Source organism: Panicum virgatum, chromosome 9N (genome assembly GCF_016808335.1).
Source record: "Panicum virgatum strain AP13 chromosome 9N, P.virgatum_v5, whole genome shotgun sequence".
Taxonomy (NCBI): Eukaryota; Viridiplantae; Streptophyta; class Magnoliopsida; order Poales; family Poaceae; genus Panicum; species Panicum virgatum.
In genome coordinates, this window is record NC_053153.1 from 57,128,897 (window position 1) to 57,149,524 (window position 20,628).

Sequence of the window (20,628 nt, forward strand, 5' to 3'; positions counted from 1 at the left end):
ATGGTACTATCTTTCCAACTATTGTGGGATTAACTGATTTGAGTGCTGACTGCTGACAGGAGCTTAATTTCCACAATGATGGAACTATGCTGCATTATGGCCAGTTGCTCCAGAACTGTAAAATAAGGTCAGTATGGGATGAGCTAAAGGCATCTTGTAAGTTTATGGAAGCTCGCAAAGCCGTTAGAAGTTTTAACAGTAATAATCGATGGCGGAAGCGGGGAATTGCCATGGTTCCAACAAAATTTGGCATATCCTTCACTGCCAAATTCATGAATCAGGTGAATAGCATCCCATCCGAAACTTGGCCATGACATTTCTGCTAGAATATTATTAAATGGGCATAGTGAGATCATTGAACTCTTTGTAGTTTTGAATATTTGATCTTTGCACATTACTTAAATACGTGATTTAGGTTTGACCATATTAGAAGTTATTTAATTACGGTAAACTATACATCCACATACATTTTTCATTAACAATTGCCATAAAATGTGGTTCCTCTTTTTGTGAAAAAAAAACTGTTTTCCTGGCTACATTTTTCTTATTTGATTTGGTTATGTTACGTCACTCCGAATCTGACTCAGATGTCGATATCTGACTTGGACTTGACTGTCCAAGTTAGGAAATTTATTTGCACTCTGGTAATCAAGTAGCACCGACTTTAATTAGTGTGGATTTAGCACTACGATGGTTATCTTATTTATTCTCTGTATTATTCTTTAGTAGTGTCCCAAATTTTTTGGAACCCATATTTGAATATCATATATATTTTTTTCTAAAACTATCAAAGAAGCAGTACCCTTGGATATGACATTGATTGAAATTCTGTGTTTCATCATCATTACCAATGTAACATAAGTTTGATGGGTTAACAATGCAGGCTGGTGCGCTTGTTCAAGTTTACACTGATGGCACTGTCTTGGTAACCCATGGTGGGGTTGAGATGGGACAGGGTTTGCACACTAAGGTTGCCCAAGTTGCTGCTTCGTCATTCAATATCCCTCTTAGCTCTGTATTTATCTCAGAGACAAGTACCGATAAGGTTAGGTTTCCCACATGGATCTTTCCCCTTTGCTCTGCATGATTGTACACTAGACGTAGTTGCTTTAATTTTTTTTTATACATTGTATCACTTTCTTCTAACAATATTGGGGATATCACTGATACATTTCATACGTTAAGGTTCCAAATGCATCACCAACAGCAGCCTCTGCCAGTTCAGATTTATATGGAGCTGCAGTTTTGGATGCCTGTCAGCAAATCAAGGCTCGGATGGAACCCATTGCTAGCAGGGGAACCCACAACTCCTTTGCTGAGGTACTGTCATGTCTTATCCTGTCATAAGTAGATATACCACATTTTTATGTTCTAATATGAATGAGGACCATCATTGAACTGTGGTAATTATAAGTTCGTTTTGACACTTCATCTTTACTAGCTTTTATGCTGTTTCAAGAATTGCGCCATCATTTCATCATATACTCACAGCACTCTGATCAGTACAATATGTTCTTATGGTATTGTGGGTATAGAAACATAGTCTTAACTGATGGGATGTTAGGATAATCATAAAGATGGGCGTGGAGCGGGTCGATCCAGTGGTTTGTTGAACCGCTCCATGAAAACGAGTGCAATGGCTCAGCGGTTCACGTCAAAATGCGACAAAGGGTCTGAGGTTCGAACCAAGGTTCTCCCTAGGATCGAGTGGATTGATCCACCTTGGTATCATGGCCGGCGGCGTAGCACATTTAACACGCCACCTCTGACGCCGGAGTTGTAGAATCATTTCTTGTCGATAAAATTTCTAGTCTCATGCTTTCAATTCCTAGATCTGCTGTCTCCATCATCCGACGTCCTCTGGCTGTGATAAGAGAAGCCAGAGCTCCAAGATATGCTTCTGCCCGCAAGCCAGCTGCCTATGCCCTGCAAGGCTGCAACATACCACTGTGCTTGTCAGCTACTTCATCTCCATCTCTTGATCGGCATAGCTCTATCTTGCATGTCAGCGATTGATCTCCCCGATTGTATAAAGTTTAGTCTATTAGATGATCCAAACAGCTGGACTAAAATCTAATTCTACTCCAACTAAAGTTTAGTCCATTAGTCATTAAAATTTACCTAATTTAGACTAAACAAACTAGCAAATTTTGAAAAGACCAAACTACCGCTCACTATGCACATGCATGCACATCAACAACACAATTCATGGGCAAAAACTATATTTCTATATATGTCCCACCGCCTAAAGTTTACTCCATGGATCCAAATGTACATTGACTAAAGTTTAGTTACTTAATAATTATAAGTCACCTAAACTTTAGTCCAGACTAAAATGTAATATGTTAACTTATTGTATTGATTTTGCCTCCAAGCGATGCAGTTTAGTTATACTTGTGAAGTCGGCCCCGTTTGGATCACCTAGGACTAAAACTTTAGGCTTAGTCGTTTGGATCCATACACTAAATTTTAGGTGGGACACATGTGAAATAAGGAAATGTCTCTTTTATCTTTGGATTATAAATGTTGTTGTGCCTACATGCGCATAGTAAGGGGGTAATTTGGTCTTTTCACAGTTTGCAGGTTGCTTTAGTCCAAATTAGGTGGATTTTGAGGACTAATGGAGTAAACTTTAGTTAGGATAGAACTAAATTTTAGTCTATATTTTAGCTCACCTGTTTGGATCATCTAATTGACTAAACTTAGGTCACATATGCATGGATCCAAACGGGACTGCATTTGTCATCTTGTTCAGGTGCATGCAGTTCATCTTTGTTTTATGTTTTTGTCACATACGTCGAATATATGATGCTGAATCTAGCACTTTAGGTCACACAGATGCTGCTGGAACACAATTCATTAATTTGCGTGTATGATCGTCATCTTTTGGTTACTGACTTTTAACTGTGTATACCTTCTTCTGTGTTTGATCTTACAGAACATATGTATGAACTAAACCGAATACTAGTATACACGAATAGAGAAAAATGCTGTACTGTAGCATAGCTTTTGAACTGGGATTAATTATTTTCTTATTTGTAAGTGTAGAAAATTGGGAAACACCACACACCCAAAGGAGGAGGGGTGACCTCTATTATATATTGCCGTATGGCTTGGAGTATAAGTAAACTCAATACAAGGAAATACAACAATATATCTCTAATACCCGCCCGTAGTCGTAGGCGGAGCTAAACGAAGACCAAGACTAGTCCTAAAATCAGTGTACAACTGGACAGGAAGTCCTTTAGTCATGATGTCAGCATACTGATGAGAAGACGGGACATGCAAGACCTGAATCTCTCCCAAAGCCACCTTCTCGTGAACAAAATGAATATCAATCTCTATGTGCTTTGTGCGACGATGATGGACGGGATTAGAAGTCATATATACAGCACTAACGTTGTCGCAATAAACAACGGTAGCCTTGGCGAGGGGAACATGAAGCTCCTGAAGCAACTGTCAGAGCCAACAACACTCAGCAACAACGTGCGCCACTGCCCGGTACTCAGCCCCAGCACTGGAACGAGAAACTGTAGTCTGGCGTTTAGAGGACCAAGACACCAGATTATCTCCAAGATATACACAGTAGCCTGAGGTGGATCGTCGGGAATCAGGACATCCAGCCCAATCAGCATCAGAATATGCGGTGAGTGTGTCGACAGAGCCAACTCCCAAAGAAAGACCAGCGTCCAGAGTGCCCTTGACATAACGCAAAATCCGCTTGACGAGTGCAAGATGTGGTTCCCTCGGATCATGCATAAACAAAGCAGACTTGCTGAAGAGCATAGGCCAAATCAGGACGAGTCAAAGTGAGATACTGCAGTGCACCAACAATACTCCTGTACTCTGAAGGATTCGCAACCGGAGGACCATCTGTAGCAGACAGCTTGGACTTGCTATCAACTGGCGTCAAGGTAGAGTGACACTCGCTCATACCGGCGCGCTGTAGCAGATCCGAGGCGTACTGTTGCTGGGACAAGAATAAACCCTCTGAAGTACGGGTGACAGAAATCCCCAGAAAGTGATGTACATCACCCAGATCAGTCATAGCAAACTCTGCATGAAGGCGACCAATAATGGAGAGAAGTAAATTTGTCGACGAAGCAGTGAGAACAATGTCATCGACATAGAGAAGCAGGTAAGCAGTGCTGGCGCCATCCTTGTAAACAAACAAGGAAGTGTCAGAGACTGACAGAACAAACCCCAACTGATGAATATATGTAGCAAATCGCTGGTACCATGCCCTAGGAGCCTGCTTCAACCCATAAAGCGACTTCTGCAGAAGACAAACATAATCTGGATGTGAAGGATCAGCAAAACCAGGAGGCTGTTGGCAGTACACTGTCTCATCTAGATGTCCATGCAGAAAGGCATTCTTCACATCGAGCTGACGAATAGACCAATGACGAGATACAGCAAGGCTAAGAACAGTACAAATGGTGGCAGGCTTGACCACAGGACTGAAAGTCTCATCATAATCTATGCCATGCTGCTGAGAAAATCCACGGATAGCTTTATGACGTGCAAGAGAACCATCTGAATGAAATTTATGCTTGAAAATCCACTTGCCAGTAACCACATTAGCTCCAGGAGGCCGAGGAACAAGGCGCCAAGTACCATTATCAACCAGAGCCTGAAACTCATCTGCCATAGCTGCTCGCCAATTAGGATCCGCAAGTGCACTGCGATAATTGGCCGGAACAGGAGAAGCAACAACATGATCAGCAGACAAATTCTTGTAACTAACTAGCTGAATTGTACCAGACTGGAGTCGAGTAATGCGGCGAAGGACCGGCGGTGGAGGAGAACCACTCATCGGACGTCGGGGAGGCTCAAGTGGAGGAAGCTCTCTAGGAGGAGCTTTTGAAGACCGCGCTGGAAGAGGGCCTAGGTAGTGGCCCTGCAGCTGCGGTAGAGGGAGCTCGCGAAGAGGGCGACCAGGCTGCGAAGAGGGCACCGTAGCAGCAGCTGGTCGGCGGCTGTACACTTGACCAAAGCGTCCAGGAACAGATGTAGTAGTAGGAGCAGCAGCTGGTCGGCGAGTGTAGACTTGACCGAAGCGCCCGCTAGGTACAGCACCACCAGGAGGCGCTCCAGGAGCAGTAACAACAGCACCAGACGCTCCAGGCATCCCAGAAGAAGCACCAGCAGGCGCACCAGAAGCAGCACCAGGCGCTACAGGAGGCGCAAGTGGATCAACTGCTGTTGCTGGCGTAGGAAGTGGGCTAGAATCCGTCCCGCCCGTAGAAGAAGACGCCGAAGGACCGGACGGGGGCACGAAACCACACTCGCCTGGAGAAGAAGACGCCGAGGGCCCTAGTGGGGGTTGAACACCGCTCCCACCAGGTGCCGAGCACGGTTGCTCAACGTCTATGGAAGATGGAGCAGCCGTAGGAGAGCCACCAGCTGCATAATTAGTAAACAAAGGTGCAATATCCAAGTCGCGACCGAGTAAGAAATCAAAGGAGCTGGTGGTGGGTGGATGAGTCTCACGAGCGAAAGGAAAGGTGGACTCATCAAACACAACGTGTCTAGATATAATGATGCGACGCGTTGTAAGATCAAAACAGCGATAACCCTTATGATCAGGCGGATATCCCAAAAAGACACATGCGGTCGAGCGTGGAGCGAGCTTGTGTGAAGAGGTGGCCTGTAGGTTAGGATAACACAAGGAACCAAAGACACGCAAGTGATCATAAGAGGGATAAGCATTATATAGGCGAAAATAGGGAATCGCGTTACTAATGGAGGAGGGGCGCCGGTTAAGCAGATAGGTGGCTGCTGCTAGCGCCTCAGCCCAATACTTGGGCGGCATAGAGGCATGGATGAGGAGGGTTCGCACTGAATTGTTAAGAGTTCGAAGGATGCGTTCGTCCTTGCCATTCTGTGGAGAGGTGTAAGGGCATGAGAGGTGAAAGATAACACCATTTGCGCGCAGGGTGGTGTGCATGGCGTGGTTAACAAACTCAGTCCCATTATCGGCTTGAAAGCACTTAACGGGAAGGCCGAACTGAGTGCGAGCATAAGCAATAAAATCGACGATATGCTGATGTACATCGGATTTGTGCTTAAGCGGGAACGTCCAACAATAGTGCGAAAAATCATCCAACAAAACCAAGTAGTAGGAACAACCAGAAATACTAGCAACCGGCGAGGTCCAGACATCACAGTGAACTATCTCAAAAGGTGAAGTAGTTTGAGAAGTAGAAGTAGCAAACGGAAGACGCGCGTGCTTGCCAAGCTGACATGCATGACAAAGCGAGCGATCTACTTTATTACATGAAACTAAATTGTTCTGTTTTAAAGTAGCTAAGACTGCTGGACCGGGATGACCAAGGCGACGATGCCACAAGGATGAAGAGGCAGCAAGCATGGCTTTTGCGGCTGCGGGGGCGACTGATGGAATGGTGTAGAGGTCGCCTGTACTATCGCAGCGAAGGATCACTCGTCCCGTCCGGATGTCCTTAACAGAAAAACCAGAGGCGTCAAATTCAATGGAACAACGATTATCGCGAGTGAATTGGCGAACAGAAAGTAAGTTGCGAATAATGGATGGAACGTAAGCACGTTGTTCAGAATGAATCTAGACGTATCTGTGGCTAGAACGGAAGAACCTCGGGACGTGACAGGGATATGTGCACCATTGCCTACGGTAATCGAAGAGGAAGCAGCTGGGAAGCGAGAGAGAAGTATACCTTCCGAGGAGTGCATGTGAGTAGAAGCTCCAGTATCCATCACCCATGCATTGCCTTCGAGCGCCATCTGCTGGAGGGCAGCGATCAGGCCAGCCTGATCCCACGAAGGGGACTGAGTTGGCGCCTGAGGGGAGGTGATCGCCGCGTGAGCCTGAGGAGGGGCGCCCAGAATGCCTTGACCGCCGCGCTGGAATTGTGCGCCATTGCTGCTACCTTGCGCACCTTGGAAAGCAGCCAATGGGTTGATGCAGACCCAAGGACCGCTAGGGTTAGGTGTGCGAGGCGACTGCTGCTGCTGCTGGCCACCGTTGGAGCGTCTGCCCCTCCTGCGACGTTGTTGCTGCTGACCGCCCTGCTGAGGTGGGCGCTGCTGCTGCTGAGGAGGACGCTGCTGCTGCTGCGTGACGGAGGTCGAAGATGATGCAGATTGGCAGGAGGAGCCGCATCCAGCCGAGGAGGAGGCGATCATGGCGGAGGAGGCAGCCACCTTTGACTGATTTGCTAGGCGGAGCTCCTGGAGGGCAAGCTGATCTACAGCCCTGGAGAAGGTCATGGTCGCGTCTCCTGCGATGATCTCTCCAGTGGTGCTGTAGCGAGAATCAGCCCCAGCGAGAAGGGCGAGAACCATCTCAGAATCGGCAATAGGCTTGTCGACGTCGTGAAGAGCATCAGCGGCCTTCTTGAGGGCTTGGGCATACTCGTGGACAGACATATCCCGTTGAGTTATTGCGTGGAACGCATGACTCAAGAAGATGGCACGAGGAGCTTTGTTCGTCTGGAAGTGGTTGGAGATGGCGACCCAAAGGTCCCGTGCTGTCTGGTTGGCGGCCATGGTGAAGTCGAGGACGTCCTCGGTGACGGAGCCATAGAGCCAGTTGCGGACGGCACAGTCGGCCTCGTTCCATGCATCAGTGCGCGGATCAGGGGGAGGGGCGTTGTTGATGTGGCTGAGGAGGCTGAACTTGCCGCACATGGCCTCGAAGAAGCTGCTCCACTTGGTGTAATTGGAGGAGCGGAGTTCCAGCTTGATCGGGACGTGCGCCTGGACGGAGACAGCGGCGTACGCAGCCACGGGGATCGGCGGCGGCTGGGTGTCGTCGACGAAGAGGGAGGAGATGGCGTCGAGGAGAGAGTCACCGTCGTCGAGGGTGTCACCGTCGTTGGTGACACAGGACATCAACAGATTGTTGCAGATGCAATCTGTTGATGCTGCTGCAGCCGACCAGGGAGGGCGCAGGGAGGAGGAGCGACCAGGGAGGTGGCGCAGGGAGGAGGGGCCGACCAGGGAGGCGGTGCAGGGGTGAGGAGGAGGTGCCGCATCCTAGGGTTGGCGGCGGCAGGTGGTGGGTGGGCGCGCAGGCAGGGTTTGCCGCGCGAGTTAGGGCAGCAGAGGGGGGAGAGGGGCACGGCCGGCCTAGGGTTTGGCCCGGACTCGTGATACCATGTAGAGAATTGGGAGACACCACACACCCAAAGGAGGGGGGTGACCTCTATTATATATTGCCGTATGGCTTGGAGTACAAGTAAACTCAATACAAGGAAATACAACAATATATCTCTAATAGTAAGTCACCTAAATGAACCTACGCATCTCTGCATCTTGCATAGAAGAACTGCTTGACCTCATAATAAATGATTTGCAACCAGCATACATACAAATAGACTAGTGAGCAGCAGGTCCTAAAGTAGTATGCTAGTAGCAAGCAAGCAAGCCTCGCTCTTATTCGGACAAGCAACCGCAAGCAGCAACAGTGTGCTAACATAAATGAATCGAACCACCATGCCCACTGGTGCCCCGGGGTTAAGCGGCCAACGTCAAATGGTTCGAGCGGTGCTCCTTTACATGCTGTATGGATTAATGGATCAAATCCAGTTCACTCCACGGTTCAACCACGCCCATCTTTAGATAATCAAGTTATCTATTTCAATTTTTTTTGCAATCTTTTTTCTTAACAGGCTCTCAGCATTTGCATATGTAGGTTTGGTTACTTTTGTGGCATTGTAGGTTGATTAGCCAATAACAAGTTAACCGGTATGTCAATGGGCTGGTAAACCATGAAGCAGTATAGTGGAGTGTAAGCACACAGGGGCGAAGCTACACTATCTGTCCCTAGTGCACATGCACCATGGTGAAAACAGATTTTCCTACTAGTTGATTGAAATTTATCATGAAAATTATATTAGTTTTTTTCTTGCAATGGAGAGTGCACCAGGCTCAGTTGAATCCTAGCTTCGCCACTGTAAACACATGTAATAGCTTAAACTTTGGTCACTTGTTGGTTCTCTGGTATACGGATCTTGAAAGTGCTTTATGTCCCATGAATGGTCTTTAAATCAGGTTCTGAATAGGATACCATGCTTTGTTTTCCTTGCATGGAATTAAGTGGTTAATTCTGATCTTCCATGGGTATGACTTGTTGATACCTATTAGTCGGGAGTTAACAGCTCCACAGGACTCACATTGGCCATCAACTCGATTCAGAATTAGGGAGAAGCTAGTTAGAAATTTGCTGGTTTTCCCTGGTTCCTGGATCTTCTATGTTTTTTTAACCCTATACAGTAGGGCAACCCCTGCTATGATAGTTATATTTAGATATGTAAAAAACAAAAGACAAAAACTGTACAGCTGCCCATCGTATGGTGTAACTCAGTCTCAGCTGTCAGATCAGCACCGGAGGACTGGGTGATGTGGCTCAATCCCTCTCTCCATCAAGTTCCATCACGTTTTGTAATAGTGACCAAACAGGAACTTATTTTGCATTAGCTGACTTGGTTGCTACAGCTTACTTGCTACTACATTTCCTTCTCGTTACACCTAAACTCCTGTTTCTGTGTCATATAAAACTAAATTATCCTTTTCGAGGAAGCTGATCCCAGAAACTTTTTAAATTTATTTTAATGTGGCCTCATATTTTCCAGTTGGCTCAAACATGCTACATGGAACGTGTGGATCTCTCTGCTCATGGATTTTATGCCACACCTGATATTGGGTTTGACTGGGATGATGGCAAGGGAACTCCATTCCTTTATTTCACTTATGGGGCTGCATTTGCCGAAGTTGAGATTGACACTCTAACTGGGGATTTTCACACAAGAACAGCCGATATTGTTATGGACCTCGGCTTTTCAATTAATCCAGCAATTGATATTGGCCAGGTATGTTCTGAACTGAGGAAATGTTCGCCGCCACAGTAATATTGTGGAGAAGTCGTGCCTTCTACCATAAAATTACCTTACCATTGCATCTTTCAGATTGAAGGAGCTTTCATACAAGGTTTGGGTTGGGTAGCCTTGGAAGAGTTAAAATGGGGTGATCAAAACCACAAGTGGATTCGACCTGGACACCTCTTCACCTGTGGACCTGGCGCTTACAAAATACCATCTGTAAATGACATACCTCTGAACTTCAAGGTTTCACTATTAAAGGTAAAGATATTACGTAATATGCAAATTATTGTCGCTGGTGTCTATCTCTTTGGGGTGCCTTTTCTCTTTCCATGGGAAATAATCAAACCTTATATTGCAGAAGTTGATTATAAATGGCAAAAGTGCTAATTTTAAGTGTTGTCTTCAAATACTTCTACCATGGCATTCTCAGTTAAAATACTGTAAAAAAAATCTTTCATTAAAAAGAATCTGGACGCCCATGATTTTCTGCTCTGCTTTAAACGGAATGTTGATAGTGTTTATGTAACTTCTCTTTTTGTAAAGAAAAGAAATTGGTTCCTGGAGGATAGTTTTCTAGTACTACCACTCCCATGCAAGTATCTTGGAGTACCACTCTCACCACATAAGCTCACCAAGGCCCAGGCTCAGCCCATCATAGAGAAAATTGCAGACAGACTACCTAGTTGGAAGGCCGACCTGCTCACAAAAGCTGGATGAAGTGTCCTGGTGCAGTATGTGCTCACTTCCATGTTAATTTATCTTGTGTTGGCCCTGGATCTCCCAGTTGGGACACTGCAGGGCATCGACAAAATTAGAAGGGGCTTTTTGTGGAAAGGCAGAAAAGATACAAGAGGTGGTCACTGTCTAATTGCTTGGCCCAAAGTTACTCGACCACCTGAACTGGGAGGATTAGGAATCTCGGATCTACAGAGGTTGGGATGGGCCCTACGACTGAGGTGGTTGTGGCTACAAAAAACTGAGCCTGAAAAACCATGGGCCTTCTTTCCTATCAATTCTTCGCCACAAGTTAAAGCCTTCTTTGCAGCTGCTATCATTTCAGAAGTGGGCAATGGCAAGAATACTTGCTTCTGGACTGACAGATGGCTTGGGGATCAAAGTTTGCAAAAGTCCTTTCCGAATCTATTTAGAGCAGTGGCTGCTAGAGCAAGGAAAAGAAAGGTGTTTCAAGCTCTCAATAATAGAACATGGGTTTCAGACATAAGAGGTGCACTCACAGTACAGGTCCTAATTGAATACATTAATCTATGGGAGTTGCTTTCATATGTTGAGCTGCAGCCAGATGTTGAAGATACTCATATTTGGACATTCTCCACTACTGGCCAGTACACCACAAAATCTGCATATGAAGCTCTTTTCATTGGAGCTATTCAGTTTGGTCCTTGGGAGAGAATATGGCGAAGTTGGGCCCCTAGCAAGTGCAAGTTCTTCTTGTGGACAGCTGCACACAAAAGATGCTGGACAGCAGACCGTTTGGCAAGAAAAGGGTTACAACATCCTGCTGCCTGCCCACTTTGTGACCAAGCTCAGGAAACAATTGACCATCTTTTAGTCTCTTGTGTATTTGCTCGCCAGCTGTGGTTCTCCATTCTGCTGAAATTTGGCCTACAAGTGCTGGCTCCAAACCTTGAGGATGAAAACTTTGAGGAATGGTGGGCGAATGCAAGTGGCAGGGTGTCTGGTCAGGTCCTTAATGGATTAAACTCCATCATAATTCTAGGAGCCTGGAACTTATGGAATCACCGCAACCGATGTGTGTTTGATGGTGCTTCTCCTAGTATCTCTAATATCATCTCGGCCACCCTTCAAGATCTGCAGCAGTGGTCCTTGGCTGGGGCTAGAGGAATATCCTTTCTCCTTGCCTTGGCGCCTAGAGACAGTAGATAGTTTTGTTTTGGTCCAGTCCCAGTCTAGTTTGTTTTTATTAAGACAAATCAGTATACTTGTTTTTAGGGGAGTTACAGCCCCTTTCTTCTTAATATAATGATGCGCAGCTCTCCTGCGCGTTCGAGGGAAAAAAAAAAGCGGTTAGCCTGTATGGAAGATTGTGTTTAGATGTTGTTGTACTTCCCATATTTGCAACTTGATTTATATCGTTTCAGTTGATATTAACAGCATGAGATCTCTAAATGTCCACAATGGCCTACACAGAAAAATTAACCTGTTGTTCTGACAGACTTCAAATTACTCTGTTTTTTCCTGTCTTTGTTGAGTGGCATGCTTTTGTCTTCAATGTGCTCAGTTCTTCCAAATGACGCATTGCTTCTTCCATTGCAGGGGGCTCCAAATCCAAAGGTCATACATTCTTCCAAAGCCGTAGGAGAGCCACCGTTCTTCCTCGGCTCTGCTGTTCTCTTTGCGATAAAGGACGCGATCTTCGCTGCGAGGGCTGATGAGGGCCACAAGGAGTGGTTCCCCCTGGACAACCCGGCGACACCTGAAAGGATAAGAATGGCGTGTGTCGATTCCATCACGAAGAAATTCGCCAACGCAGATTATCGGCCCAAGCTTAGTGTATAATGGCTGCTGCGCGGATGCGGGAGCAGATCGTGGACAGAAGCAGCCGGCGCTTGTAAAGTTCGAAGCCATTGTAAAGGGGGCCGTGTAGGGTCGCTGAACATTGATCTGTGCCTGCAAATAAAGGTGGAAAATCTGTGTAATGTGTTTTTGAAGAAGTAAAATCAGTGTAATGTAATGTCAGGTGTACAGGATATAAAGCAGTACAGCAAGTGCTTACCTCAGCTATAAAAAAGGTGACGCGTCATATACTCGTGCCGCTTCAAAACATGGAGTTGACGGGTTGACCCCTAGTTTTCGTGTCAATCAACGAGTCTAGCGACCGGGGGGCATGCAGTATGTGCCGCAAGACCGCTTTTATTATTTGGTAGCTGGTGTTAATTTGTTGTAAAAAAAAGTACTACTGGCTGATGGTTGATACTAATTTGATGTGAAAAATAACACGACTGGCTGGCTGGCTAACAAACAAGCTGAATAGAGCGATTGCCTGATGTGTTGGCTCCACATGGGATTTTGGCCGATGCTGCACTGCTGGCCTGCTCGCAAGGTCCGGCATCCCAAAGAAGGGTATCACGAATATGTTCCAGCGATTTTAAAGCTTTTTTTTAGCTGACAGGAGCATTGGCCCATCGTGTAAGGAGACAAGGCACCTGAGCCGGACGGCGCTCGGAGGCAGGTGGGCTGCTCGAGCCCCAGCCAAGGGTTAAAAATCCCGACCGGAACCGGTCCGGTTTTACCGGTAACTGGTCAACCGGTCCGGACTGGTTCCGGTTCTGGTCGGTTTCAAACCGGTCCAAATTTAAAATTTAAATTTGAATTTTAAAAAATGAAAAATTTCCAAAAAATTTCTAAAAATACTTCAAGTTGCCGACGAATCTAATGGTGTCAAATTTTTTCAAATATTCGTTTATTTAGTATACTTTGCGAGCATTTGAAGTTAAACAAAAAAAGCGTACATACAAAAGTATACAATACAATGTAAAATAGTACAAAAGAGGGTTGGAGGGTTCATTTAGGCTAAAATATGTTATACAAACATTATTTAGTATACTTTGCAGGCATTTGAATTTAAACCAAAAAAGAAAAAAAATTGAAATTTGGCCGGTTACCACTCAAATCCGACCGGTTACCACTGTCAAATCGACCGGTAAGCCGGTAGGAACCGGTCAAACCGGTCGGCTAGCCAATAGAAACCAATTGAACATGAGTTTTTTCCGGTAACCGGTCAAACCGGTCCGGTTTACCGCTACCGGTGGGCGGCGATTTTGTCCCACCGATCGGTAAAAAAAAACCCTGGCCCCAATTGGGAAGCCAACCGAGCCCAGCTCGGTCGTCCATTTCAAAGCATTTTGAGGACCATCACTGGTATGATGATGGCAACGGTTGGGCCCAGGGGCGGGCCTAGAATTTCAAACATGAGTATTCAAAATATTGAAGAGAAATTTATTTGATAGCCTAAATCTAATTTTTGGCATGTCTAATTGATTGTAGCATCAATTACACTAATTGTACACTAATTATATCTAGATTTTTCTTCTGACTTATGCAACTGATATTTTTAGACCGACATACAACAAGTGTGGGAGGGCCGGAGGGGTGGTGGTGGTTTATTTCATTTTCGAACTACTATCATGCTGCTGTGGTATTTATTTTTCATTCTTTTTCTTCATATACTTTGAGAAATACTACATATATAAAATTTTGGGCCCGGCTAACGTACGGCCGGCCGTAAATTAGGCCGGCCGTACGGCCCTTCCTTTTTTGGAAAAAAGACAAATTATGTACATATATCTTTTCTTTTTTGATAAAAATATATAATCAATCAATTACAACGAAGCAACTACAACAGAAGCATATGCTCTTAGGACAATCACATTTCTCCATGGCACATCTGTTTTGTGATGCCGAAAAAGTTGCTTTTGACGGACAAAACTAAACTGCTTGTGTTGAAGTTTCTGAACTGATTTGGTAGATACAGCTTGTTGCCCTCCATCCCCATGTACTGTTGTAGACCTGATTAAATTATAAAAAACATTGATTAGTGATTTCGATGCTGATTAAGCAAGAAATCTGGAAGAAACAAAAAATGCATAATTACCTGACAGAAATATTGATCTGCCGGTTTAGAAACACATTATTGCCTCTTAAAATGACTTATACTGTTTTGATGCTGGTTAAGCAATAAATCTGGAAGGAAAGAAAATGCGTGATTGCCTGACTAAGAAACACTGATATGCATAATTTTGGAACACGTTATTGCCCGTTAAAATGGCTTATATTGCTTTGATGCTGGTTAAGCAAAAAATCTGGAAGAAAAGAAAATGCATAATTGCCTGACTAAGAAACACTGATATGCCTATTTAGAACACATTATTGCCTGTTAAAATGACTTATATTGCTTTGATGCATATATGTTACTGTTGTCTAAAAAATCAGATTTGTTGTTCTGCAGTTTGAAAAAAAAGAAAAAAAAAGCAAAAAGCAAGTCGTGGGTGCTGAGGAGGGGTGTGCGGGGTCGTCGTCGGGGCTCTAGTGCCGGCTTGCGAAGCGGGAGCACACGCGGTACGCGGCGGCGCAGGACGCGGTCGTGGGTGCTGGGGAGCGGCGTCCCAGGCTCGTGGGCGGCGGGGCAGAATGGTGGCAGTGGCTGTTCATGGGCTGCCGCGCGGTGTGCGGGGGGCACGTGGGTGCCGTACGAGAGCGCTTTCGCACGGCTGGCCATTGTTAAGTCATTAGCTAAAATTTTTGGTCAAAAACAATGGGTATTCAAGTGAATACCCTTGTGCTCCCACTTGGGCCCGCCCCTGGTTGGGCCCCAGAGATCGTGACAATGTCATCACATTGCACCACGCACATGGATAAAGCCTTGGCAGATTAATCTTCAAGTGTTTCATTAAGCTTGGTCTAGAATCATGAAAAGCCAAGCCACCCCTAAATCCACTCCCATGGTTATGCATTGCACCACCCATTATTGTAGAAAAGACCATACCCAATAGCGGGGAAGAAGGAGAATCGAAGCTAGGAAGAAGAATTGGTGGCGGAACAAGGAACGATCGGCTTCGACACAGAGCTAGTTTAAAGCAATTCACCATATATTCTACTTGGTTGGGTTCAAAAATATATATATATTCTACTTGGTTACATGAGCCGAGCCCTTTCCGTCCCCACGCAAGTGAGTGGACCCAATTAGGTTCGTGGACTTAACTCTCGAGCTTGGTTTCATGGGCCTCAAGCTTATCCTCGGTCCACAGAGTCTCAAAATTTAATCTACTATACACTCTGTTTCGAGTTTGTTTCTCCAATCTAGCCAACAGTATTTTTCTCTTACACAGCTCACCAGCACCAGCCTCAGCATCAGCCAGCCAACAGTATTTTCTCTCACACCACTTCCTAGCACCAACACAGCCACCACATCCACAGGAACAGAGTGATACTAGAGATTAGTATATTATATAATTTTAAATTAAAATATATAAAAGTTAAGTTCGATTGTGATAAAACACTACGGTGATGATCGTTACCACCCGAACCAGGCTCCTTCCAGCCTCTCAAATGATGGATATTCTTGTTGCTAGTGGATCGTGTACATAGTGGGCTCGTTTGATTAGGCATCATACAACTCGTTCGATTAGGTATGTAAGCCGTTGAAACTCAGATTTTTTCGAGCGTGTCCATCTGGCAAGCTCTAACGGCACACTGGCATTTCGTCGTCGTCGGCCAAACGGCTACATCGCAGCGGCGCGGGCCCGCCGAGGCAGCGAAGCCAACCCCACGTCCCCACCCCCACCCCCACCCCGACGCGGTTCCTTCCGACCCCGCTCCTGGCCCCACCGGCCGCTGCAGGCCAGGCTCGGCTCAACTGCCCGCTCCGCTCTGGCTGGCAGGCAGCTGTTGCCTCCTCATGCCAATATAACTCGCCGCCTCTGCCGCCCGCCCGCCCGCCTGCCTCGTGACCTCGTCTATCCCATCTAAACCAACCGCCGCCCCGCCCCGCCCACCCAAACCCCTCCGCCTCCGCCGCCGCGATGAGCTACTACGGCCAGCAGCAGCCGCCCGTCGGCGTGCCTCCCCCGCAAGGTCCGTATCTTCGCCGCCGTGACAGGCTTCTGCCGCGCTCAATTGTACCACCGGCCGTGCTCGATTCCTGACGTGTGTGTCTCTCCTCTTGGATGGATCTCGCAGGGTACCCCGGGAAGGACGCGTACCCACCGGCCGGCTACCCGCCCGCGGGGTACCCGCCGCCGGCGCAGGGCTACCCGCCGCAGGGGTACCCTCCCGCGGGGTACCCTCCGCAGCAGGGGTACCCGCAGCAGGGCTACCCGCCGCCGTACGCGCAGCCGCCGCCGCCGCAGCGCCCGCAGAGCAGCGGAGGGCCCTCCTTCATGGAGGGATGGTACGTGCCGCCGCCCCCCTTCCATCCTCCTCTCATCACTCCGATCCAGTTCATGTTCGCCGTCGCGGAATTCCGATGAGACCGTCCGCCGCGCCGGCGCGGCGGCGGTCGCTAGTGGCCAAGTGGGTGGGGGAGTTTTGTTGTGTGGCGCGGGTGCAGTTGGCCACAGGGTTAACAATTTCGGCGAAATTTCGCCGAAATTTCGGAAAATTTTTCGTTTCCGCTAGTTACCGGGATCCGAAATTTCGGTATTTTCGGTATTTTTCGTTTTCAAATTCAAAATTCAACAAATTTCGACCGAAATTCAACGAAATTCGCCAAAATTTACCGAAATTTCGGAACGGAATTCCGTTTCCGCTAAACACCGGGATTTGACCGGAAAACGAAATGGTTAACCCTTGGCCAGCGCCAATCGGCGGGCGGTTGGGCGGACGTGGTGGTGGCGGCGGGCCCGGCCTCCGCGCCCCCGTGAGCTGTTGACCGCGCCCCGGTGCTCGCGAAGCCGGACGCGTGGTCCCCACTCCGCCCACGATCTTTTTTTTTTTTTTGATAATCGCCCACGATCTTTTGGGTTTAACCAAACCAGGCTCCAGGTCTCGCGGTTTCAGCTTTGGCTTTTTGGCCAGAGTGGGCGGGCATATCCCAACGCCCTGCTGGATGAAGTTGACCTTCGACCTGACGCGCCTAGCTACTACTAGGTTTCAATTTACCTGAATTTTTAGCTGATACACTACGCTGATTAGCTGCAAAAGGGCCGTAGACAATTGATGAAACGATTTGTGACAGCTGCATTTTAAAAGGTTGAGAATACTTGCTGCGTTTATGCGGGGCCTGTCGACACATCGTTGTTTAGTTACCTATGTTGACTGCTGCATTGTGTTTGCCGCTTGGGGTTAGACACAAGGTAACCCACTCCCTGCAAAACCAAGGGAATCGAAGGAGTCTGGAGGTGGACTATTTGGTTTGATTTTTATTTTTCGAGGAACCTGATTTGGATATGTTTTTCCTAATTTATACTGCCGGCCAAAAAATCTTTCGGGTGATACACCATGGAACTCATGATCAGTGTTTAGCTGTTACTAGCCAACTGGATTATGCGGAATTGCGGATGGATACTGATTGGCCACACGGTCAATTATATGCACTAGTTGTGGAGTATTATACAAGTGCCAGTGTACCAAGCAACTCTTCTTTGTTTTGATCCACCTAAGCAAGAAGCTAACCATTTTATTTGTAGTTTTGCACCAGCAAAATGCATACTACTCTATGGCCATTTTTGCCATTTTCCTGACGGGATTCTTCGCTCTGTTTCGACAGCTTGGCCGCCCTTTGCTGCTGCTGCCTGTTGGAAGCCTGCTTCTGAGTTCTAAGGATACAGCAACATGCTCAGCAATTCTGTTGCGCGCACTTTCATACAATCGGGATTGGGTTGTGAAGCTGCTTCCTAGCTACGGAGAATACAGCTACTCTTATGCAAATCACATCTCTCCGTCCTCTTATCGATCTGTTTCTTCGTTGAGATGATTGGGTGTACTTAGTGGTCCCATGAAGTTTATGTCACCAGTGGAATCCTTGGTCTAGCTAGCATTGTGAGATATTTTCCTCTCTGTAGCCATTGCATTTTGGTCCGCGGCAGCATTGTCTTTTTCCGTGTGGGATGTTTATAATCTTTTTAATTTTTTTCATGGCTCTAAATTATGCTCTCTGCTCTTCTCATGGGGAAACTGCTCTTGTTCCTATTGGAGGTTGCACAAACGAGTCATCCAATCCATGATCCAATTCATGCTCTAGTTGCTGGATAATTTCCTTGAAATTTCAGCACTGGGGCCTAAAGCCTAAAGGGGTGCCCCCTGAATTCTATAGTAATGAATCAAACGCGCACAGGATCAGAGCCTAGTTGTCACGATGATGCTCGCCATCCTGTCACCGCTGAAACTTTAAAGATCGCGATCTCACAGCAATGACATGGAAATTACAAAGCAAATGCCTAGCAACTCGTGATGGTAGCGACAGCAACCAAAACGGCCCCTCTGCTTTCAGACCATGGGGATTGTAAAGTACAGAAGACTTGACTTGCACTTGCCACTACCGTTGAGTCTTGCAAGGTCTTTTATTTGTTCATGGTCCAGGCTTTTTAATAGAGGTAGCTCGCCAGTTACATCTGGTGGTGGATCTTTTTCATTTTTACATTTAAAAAAAATTAAAATTTCAAAAATATATGGCCATTTTGAAAAATTTCAAAACTATACCCCTGTCGCCCCCTGCTTGGGCGACAGGGGGCCTGTCGCCCCCTGGCTGGGCGACAGGACCTAAACGTAAAAAAAAATTACATTTAGGTCCTGGCGCCCAGGACGCATTAAACAGCAAACTTATAAAATCGATATAAAATTGTAGAAAAATCGGAAAAATACAAACTCAACTGTTCTGGATTCTATGAAACAAGATCTACAACTTTTGTTATATAAAGTTTTTCATTTGATCAATGTATCTTGCTCTATTTTAAATACCAATTTAATGCACTTTTATTTAAATCTCAAGATCCATCCTTTGGATGCATGTCATCTTTGGCCATAGTGTTGCATATGGTGAGCATAGGTTTGTAAAAAATTGGTAGGCCCAGAAAACATTTCTAGAATAAGCTTTTAAATTAAATCTTGTAATATGTCTAGTTTAAATGGGTTATTTATCCATGCTGCTATACTGAGTTTTAGAAGCCATAACTTTTACAGTACTATTATTTTATTTCCTAAGAGCTATAAAAAAAGTTTTGTAAATTTTAGATAAGCACAACTAGACCAAATAAATTATTTCAAATTTTTCTAGGTACAAGAACTATTTTTCTTGATTTAGTGCATTTACCTTAGTCATAATTCATTTGGTCTAGCTGTGCTTATCTAAAATTTACCAAACTTTTTTAATAGCTCTTAGGAAATGAAATAATAGTACTATAAAAGTTATGGCTTCTAAAACTCAGTATAGCAGCATGGATAAATAACCCATTTAAACTAGACATATTTCAAGATTTAATTTAAAAGCTTATTATAGAAATGTTTTCTGGGCCTACCAATTTTTTACAAGCCTATGCTCACCATATTCAACAATATGGCCAAAGATGACATGCATTCAAAGGATGGATCTTGAGATTTAAATAAAAGTGCATTAAATTGGTATTTAAAATAGAGCAAGATATATTGATCAAATGAAAAACTTTATATAACAAAAGTTATAGATCTTGTTTCATAGAATCCAGAACAGTTGAGTTTGTATTTTTCCGATTTTTCTACGATTTTATATCGATTTTACAAGTTCGCTGTTTAATGCGTCCTGGACGCCAGGACCTAAATGTAATTTTTTTTTTACGTTTAGGTCCTGTCGCCCAGCCAGAGGGCGACAGGCCCCCTGTCGCCCAGGCAGGGGGCGACAGGGGTATAGTTTTGAAATTTTTCGAAACGGCCATATATTTTTGAAATTTTAATTTTTTTAAATATAAAAATGAAAAAAATCCTCTGGTGGTTGGCATCTGGAGAACAGTGGATCTGAAGGCATTCGCTGACCAAACAGACCAGTGGGAGACTGATGGGCTCGAGGCAACGGCAAAAGGCCAGCCAGCCCGGGAAGGACCTGGGCTTCACTTGAACCTGGCCTGGAATTCGAATTTTTCAGTGCAATTTCTGTTGGTCAACGGTCTAGTTTAATTTTTTAAGTAGCACCAAATGAAGAAGAATGGCATACGTGTGAGCTTCCAAAACCAGCTAACTCCATTTCTCACCGTGAAAACGGTGAAGGAGAAGGGGAAGCGGCCTTTTGATAGCCCTTAACCCTAGAGTCATACTGTCA

At 45.7% G+C, this 20,628-nt stretch overlaps 2 protein-coding genes across 4 annotated transcripts in view; both read left to right on the top strand.

Moving 5' to 3' along the window:
* LOC120690993 (xanthine dehydrogenase-like) overlaps positions 1-12,666 on the top strand; it is a 31,972-nt gene extending 19,306 nt beyond the window's left edge. For both annotated transcript variants that reach the window (XM_039973942.1, XM_039973943.1), the window contains 6 exons: positions 60-281; positions 884-1,045; positions 1,186-1,320; positions 9,615-9,851; positions 9,948-10,121; positions 12,159-12,666. In XM_039973942.1, the coding sequence (XP_039829876.1) occupies positions 60-281; positions 884-1,045; positions 1,186-1,320; positions 9,615-9,851; positions 9,948-10,121; positions 12,159-12,401 (1,173 nt within the window). In that variant the 3' untranslated portion in view covers positions 12,402-12,666. The remainder of the gene's footprint in view (positions 1-59; positions 282-883; positions 1,046-1,185; positions 1,321-9,614; positions 9,852-9,947; positions 10,122-12,158) is intronic.
* Positions 12,667-16,235: 3,569 nt separating this feature from the next.
* Positions 16,236-18,493, top strand: LOC120690999 (cysteine-rich and transmembrane domain-containing protein WIH2-like). 2 transcript variants are annotated; one of them, XM_039973948.1, is made up of 3 exons: positions 16,236-16,475; positions 16,581-16,791; positions 18,109-18,493. In XM_039973948.1, the coding sequence occupies exons 1-3, from the start codon at positions 16,424-16,426 to the stop codon at positions 18,152-18,154; spliced, it is 309 nt and encodes a 102-aa protein (XP_039829882.1). In that variant the 5' UTR covers positions 16,236-16,423; the 3' UTR covers positions 18,155-18,493. The 2 variants fall into 2 exon arrangements, 1 of the variants encoding a protein (XP_039829882.1); XR_005682065.1 differs by lacking the exon at positions 18,109-18,493 and adding an exon at positions 17,190-18,048 and having other exon boundaries at positions 16,307-16,475; positions 16,581-16,950.
* Positions 18,494-20,628: the final 2,135 nt, after the last annotated feature.

Excerpts from the sequence above, each read along its gene's own strand:
- LOC120690999 (XM_039973948.1), top strand. The coding sequence starts at position 16,424 with ATGAGCTACTACGGCCAGCAGCAGCCGCCCGTCGGCGTGCCTCCCCCG. Across the intron at positions 16,476-16,580 it reads CGGCGTGCCTCCCCCGCAAG|GGTACCCCGGGAAGGACGCG; the intron begins GTCCGTATCTTC and ends TGGATCTCGCAG. Across the intron at positions 16,792-18,108 it reads CCCTCCTTCATGGAGGGATG|CTTGGCCGCCCTTTGCTGCT; the intron begins GTACGTGCCGCC and ends CTGTTTCGACAG.